The 6,762-nt window shown below is 35.9% G+C and overlaps 1 protein-coding gene across 1 annotated transcript in view; it reads right to left on the bottom strand.

Annotated features, from left to right (window-relative positions):
- LOC107738359 (polyamine-modulated factor 1-binding protein 1-like) overlaps positions 1 to 6,762 on the bottom strand; it is a 93,656-nt gene that overhangs the window by 10,644 nt on the left and 76,250 nt on the right. The window contains exons 23-26 of the mRNA XM_016550107.1: positions 3,005 to 3,160; positions 2,758 to 2,930; positions 1,194 to 1,268; positions 930 to 1,023 (exon numbers count right to left, since the gene is read on the bottom strand). Coding sequence (XP_016405593.1) covers positions 930 to 1,023; positions 1,194 to 1,268; positions 2,758 to 2,930; positions 3,005 to 3,160 — 498 coding nt within the window. The remainder of the gene's footprint in view (positions 1 to 929; positions 1,024 to 1,193; positions 1,269 to 2,757; positions 2,931 to 3,004; positions 3,161 to 6,762) is intronic.

Here is a 6,762-nt window from a genome sequence, read left to right as displayed (position 1 = left end):
CCTTCCGGAGCTCCTCCGTGAGACTCGAGACCGGTGAGTGGGTGCAGGTGTCCCTCATTAGCAATCACTCCACCGGCCTCGCTCCGTTCCCACGGCTCTCGGCCCCGCCCCCACTCGTCACAGATGAATTAAAAGAACAGCATTTATTTGGAAACCTTTTGGAACATTAACAACTGTCGCTTTTGATCATTGTTTAATGTGCCCCTAATTTCTTAAAAAACATAAATAAATAATTGAATAAAAATTTAAACTAAATAAATCAATTGTACTGCCTCCAAACTTTTGAATGGTAGTGTATTATTGATTGGTTGATTGTTTACTTTTTTAAATCTTTAATCAGAATGTTGTAACTTGCTCTTCCCGTGATGTGACTAACTCAGTGTCTATGCAAGTCTGCAGTTAAGCCAGTCGCATTCAGATCTGCCTCCATTTCTGTATGCAATGACCAGCTTTCATAGTCCAGTCAGTAACTGATTAAGTGCCGCCCAACATTTTTTTCTCACTCAATAGCCGTTTCACTTTGAAATATGTCACAATACGGTAGTAAAACTTCGGTTTCATGTTGACTTCAATTTAAAGGGGTCATATGATGCTGCTAAAAAGAACATTATTTGGTGTATTTGGTGTAATGAAAGGTGTTTATGCGGTTTAAGGTTAAAAAAACATTACTTTCCACATACTGTACACTATTGTTTCTCCTCTATGCCCCGCCTGTAGGCGTGGCTGACTCCTAACTTTTATAACGAATATCTCTTTGGATTTGAGACTTTAGTCTTTGCAACTTTACAGATCTTCTTTATGCACCAACAGCTTGTAACACTCCAAAGAGAAAGGAAAAATTGAAATCGCATCATATGACCCCTTTAAAAATTGATACTGATAAAACCATCTGGAGTGTGTTAGAGGCTTTGCACTGGAGTGTGTGTTACCTTCAGTCGCTCTGCTTCCATTCTCTCTCTATCCAGCTCTGCTTTCAGCCTCCTGATTTCCCCCTGTAAACCCTTCACATTCTCCTGAAGGTGACTGCATAAAGACAGGACAAACATTACAGCCTAATCCCATTTCACATAAGTGTACCCTCTCACCGTATCTTTGCATGCACATTCCCTGCTACTTGGACCTAAAATCCATGTTTGTACACACTCCAGCTGAGAGGAGCGGAAACAGCTTTGGACAGGGTGAGCGGGGCTTACTCTCTCTCAGCTGTCAGGTGGATGATCTTCCTACTCTGGTCTTTGATCTTGAGTGCCAGTTTCTCATTAGTGTGCCTGGAGTGGAGCAGGGGCAGAGATAATGGGCTGCAGTGAGGAAGCTGCGAGCTGCTGTCACAATGAACCATGATGCTGAATGATAATGATACAGCCATTATAACACTGCCTCTCTCTGGATGCAAAAGTTCTGATGCACCATTAGACTTTGTAAATCTATATAATGGTTCCAGCAGGAACTATGCAGTGCAACATGGGATACGATCTGCGACATATAATGCAGTAAAAACTCACATTTTATGTTACGTAAGGGAAAACACTCAGCCAGACGGTCATTATTGCAAAAAAAAATAAAATAAAAAATTTTCACTCATAAATTGCTTGTAAATCTCATAACAAATTACAAAAAATTTAATTAAAAACATTACAAAGGTACTCCTATAATATTTAATTTATACAAATTTATTCAATATTTCAAAAGAATTTTTTAAAGTGTATGAAGGTGTTTATTTGGCAATGATGACCGACTGTTAATTACATAGCTACTTATAAAATACAAACTATAAACACATAAATAGACATGAAGTACTGATTTGAGTTGAAATTTTTATTTTGTTATGATAGAAGAGATGGAGTGATACAAAACACATTAAACTAGCAAAGCTACACTATAAAAAATATTTTTTGAACGATTTTTGGAGTATGCTTTACAAAACAAACAAACAAACAAAAATACTAAATTCTTTCTACTTTCAATTTATTTCAACGTGTTACTTGCCATTTCTTTGTCTTTTTTTTTGTGTGAAATTTACTAGCAATTTCTAAGCAAAAATATTCAAAGTAAATACTATTTGTCAGTATATAGAAGAAGTTGCCTGGGACCAGTGTTATTTTAGTATTATTTATATACTATTATAGCGTTTATTAATATTTTGAATTCAGGTTTATTTGATATTTTATATGTTTAGTTTTCATTTTAATTATAGTGACGTTTTAATCATTTTATGCGATTTTGTGAATATTTCTACCAAGCTTTATTTTTATTTTCAGTTTTTGTAATTTTAGTACTTCAACATAAACATTTCTTTCCGTTAGTTGCCAAGGCAACATTACTAATTTTCATATATATATTTTTTTAATTTAAATAATTTTTTCATCTAATATTTAACATATTTAATATTTAACAATTATGCATATGTAATATTTAACCATTATAACATATTTTATTTAAGATTTATTTCAATTACCAAAAAAAAAAGATTTTTAATAGTTTTAGTTTTAAGAATAATGGTATTGCCTGTCATGATCAATTATACAATGTAGTTGTCATTATACAAAAACATTTTGTATTTTTCAAAAACATGTCTGCAGAATGCAGTAATCGACCAACCAGAATCAAGTATTCCAACAGCTGTGTTTTAAGCTTTTTACACTTACAAAAAAATACTGTGGCAATGTAATTTCATGGTACTGAATGTAATTTCATGCTACTGAATGATTACTTCTCAAAAAGATCATTTTGGTTGAATGCAGAAGACAAGATTCTTACTTTTGCTCCTTCACCCACTGGTTCACATTGGTCACGACTAGCTCGCTTTCCCTGTGAAGTCGAGAGCTGTCACTCCGTGCGTCTCCTAAACACTGCCGCAAAACATCGGCCTCACACACAGCTGCGCTGTACTTCTGATTGACAGCGTCCATCTGTGAGAGCAAAGCCTCAACCTGCACAGGAAGAGACAAATGAACACAGAAACACAGCAGAATAATAGAAATGAGGTTGGGATACTGTGGCTGACCTGAGCTACTTTAGCAGTGTAGTTGTCTCTGAGAGAGGCCATCTCCATCTTCAGCATGAGCACTTCCTCGTCTCTGGCCTGCAGGGCCGTCATCTGCTGCTGTGAGCGTGTCAGCTGGGTGTGCAGCTCCGCCAGTCGCCCCTCACACGCCCGGGCCTGAAGAGACAGAAATCAGTCCTAATTAAAGGCCAAGTGTGTAATTTTGATGTTAAAATCTCAAATAATGCCTAATGTGCAGATATACTATAACTACACAATAGCTTTTATGTTCACTTCCTAGTTAATTGACCTGATTTTGGGGCAAGACTGCCTGTAATAAGCTTTTTACCTTTGAATTGACTGGTTTGTCTGAAGAAACGATTAAGCATTGATAAATTAAATTGATAAAATGTGACAGTAAAAACATTTATAATGTATGTAATAAAAAAAAAAAAAATCAAAGCATCCTAAATATATGTATCATGTTTTACACAAAAAATATTAAGCAGCACAGCCATTTTCAATATGATAATAACATGTTTCTTGAGCAGCAAATCAGTAATTAGAATGATTTCTGAAGGATCATGTGACACTGAAGACTGGAGTAATGATGTTGAAAATTCAGCTTTGACACCACAGGTATTATTACAATTACATTTGAATAATAAACAGATATTTTCAATTTTTTTTGTATTTTCGAGTGTAAATATCCTACTTTCCCCAAACTTTTGTGTGTATCAGTGTTAAGTATTATTGATATACTATTATAGTTTTTGTTAATATTTCGAATGAGATTTTATTTTGATATTTTCCATTTTCATTTTAATTTTAGTAAACATTTTAGTAATTTTGTTGTGTTTTTGTCATTTTAATGAGTTTTCGTTTTTAAAAGTATGTCTATATAGTTATTTATCATGTTTTAGTTTTTAGTATATTTAGTTTTGGTATAGTTCTGGGATAGTTCACCCAAAAATGAACATTCAGAAAGGGTCAAAGCTCTCGGATTACATCAAAAATATCTTATTTTCTGTTCGAAGATGAGCAAAGTTTCTTATGAGTTTGGAATGACATGAGGGTGAGTAATTAATGACAGCATTCTCATTTTTGGGTGAACTACCCCTTTAAGCTAAATGAAATCTTAAAGTAAACTAAATGGAAATGAGAAATGTTACAAGCTGAGATAAAATTCTATATACAGTATATATATACATACATACATACATATATATATATATATATAATATGCTAATAATATTCCTCTGCAAAGGACGCAAAATACAAGTGCTGACTTAATCTTTACCTACATTAAAATCTCTATCCCTGAACAAATCACTATTACACTCTTATGATGTCGCAAATCTGCAGCAGCTCACACAATTTGGGCTCATATGAGATCTCAGGTTTTCAGCATAGGAGAATTCAGCTTAAATTAAAAGGCAGACTAGTTTCATGGCTAGTAACGCTGTGAGTGAGTAAGATGGTGGAGCGCAGTGACCTTTACCCAGAGCGCACACACTGCAGAGGAGAGCCAATAAAAGTGGTGAAGAAAAGGAGAAAGACAATTAAAATGCTGCGTGCGTGCGTGTGTGTGTGAGCGGGTTATGAGGTAGTCTCAGACACCTGTGCAGCTTTATATCCAACTCTAATCCCTCTGTGATCCCACACACACACTCAAATGAGATTCTCGACTCATCAGTTTCTTCAATTCACACCTGATTTATAGACGGGGGCTGGAGTATATTTGCACACACGCTCACTGTAATCATAGCACCTCGCACACACACACACACACACACACACACCATATGAATACACAACCTTATGCAACCATAATTATGTGCCAGGCAGACAAACACACACACACAGAAATGATAGCCGCCTTTATTCTCACGTCTGTCTCCCCCCGCTTCCCCACATGCCGCGTTCCACACGACTGGCGAGAATCATTACTGGCCTTCCTCTGATACGGCTGCAGCACCAACAGCAATTATTTTTAAAAGCCAGAGCTGAAAACAGACAACCGATGCACAACACACGCGCATAATCATTATTTCTGCAGTCCGACCGGGGTGTATGCGTGAGTGTGTGTATGTATACATTAGGCCCTGGACAGTGGAGACACTTTATTTTTTATTTTTCAGTTTTATTGTTATCCTGTAGAGTTTGCTGACCATAAAATGATGAGGATGGTTATCCAAAACCAATTAGAGTTACCCTACAAAACTGACAGCACTTAAAGAATGAGAGTGAATGGTTTAAAAAACTATACTGGCCCTACTGTCTGCGCAAGCACTGCAGTTTTGCACATATTTTAGGTACTTCAGGACAAAGTGTCACTGAGGGGTTTGCCAAAGGCAGAGAACTCCCTTCCTTATGGACATCACTATTGGTTCTGGAACATTTCTATCAACCAATCAGATTTTAGGTGTAGGTTTGGGTTTGTGGCTTCAATAGCATTAGTATTAGTCAACCATTTCTGTGTGATTTTAGGAGGTACTTTACCCAAAACTCAAGATTCTGTCATCATTTACTAACCCTCATGTCACTCCAAACCTATAAGACTTGGGTTAATCTTAATATATCTTATACACAAATTAAGCAATTTTTAATGAAATCTGAGAGATTCCTGTCCCTCCACTGAAAGTCCACGTAACCAGTAAAGCTCATAAAGACATTGTAAAAGTAATCCATATCAGAATCAGAATCAGAATCAGAATCAGAGCTTTATTACCAAGTATGTTTACACACACAAGGAATTTGACTTGACGACAGGAGCTTCCAGTGTAGAAGAAAGTACAAACATAGTGCAGACATACATGATAGTGCAGACATACATAGGAATAACACAGTAGGGAGACCGGGGTGTATGCGTGAGTGTGTGTATGTATACATTAGGCCCTGGACAGTGGAGACACTTTATTTTTTATTTTTCAGTTTTATTGTTATCCTGTAGAGTTTGCTGACCATAAAATGATGAGGATGGTTATCCAAAACCAATTAGAGTTACCCTACAACACTGACAGCACTTAAAGAATGAGAGTGAATGGTTTAAAAAACTATACTGGCCCTACTGTCTGCGCAAGCACTGCAGTTTTGCACATATTTTAGGTACTTCAGGACAAAGTGTCACTGAGGGGTTTGCCAAAGGCAGAGAACTCCCTTCCTTATGGACATCACTATTGGTTCTGGAACATTTCTATCAACCAATCAGATTTTAGGTGTAGGTTTGGGTTTGTGGCTTCAATAGCATTAGTATTAGTCAACCATTTCTGTGTGATTTTAGGAGGTACTTTACCCAAAACTCAAGATTCTGTCATCATTTACTAACCCTCATGTCACTCCAAACCTATAAGACTTGGGTTAATCTTAATATATCTTATACACAAATTAAGCAATTTTTAATGAAATCTGAGAGATTCCTGTCCCTCCATTGAAAGTCCACGTAACCAGTAAAGCTCATAAAGACATTGTAAAAGTAATCCATATGAATTGAGCTGTTTAATCCAAGACACAATCACTTTATAGGAGAAACAGATTTTATTTAGGCATTTATTTGCATTAAAACAGAAAAAGGTTTTGCTGAAAAAAACATGAAAAAACATGAAAAAATTTAAAATAAAATTAATTTCAGATGACCTAATTGTGAGTCTAAATGCATTTAAAGGGGTCATAGGATGCCCATTTCCACAAGTTGATATGATTCTTTAGGGTCTTAATGAAAAGTCTGTATCATACTTTGGTTAAAATTTCTCAATGGTAGTGTAAAAAACACCTTTTTT

The sequence above is a fragment of the Sinocyclocheilus rhinocerous genome, unplaced genomic scaffold, assembly GCF_001515625.1.
Source record: "Sinocyclocheilus rhinocerous isolate Xijiao unplaced genomic scaffold, SAMN03320098_v1.1 scaffold1065, whole genome shotgun sequence".
In the NCBI taxonomy this organism is placed as follows: domain Eukaryota; kingdom Metazoa; phylum Chordata; class Actinopteri; order Cypriniformes; family Cyprinidae; genus Sinocyclocheilus; species Sinocyclocheilus rhinocerous.
Note: the sequence above shows the minus strand (reverse complement) of the source record. Positions and strands in the feature narration are given on the sequence as shown.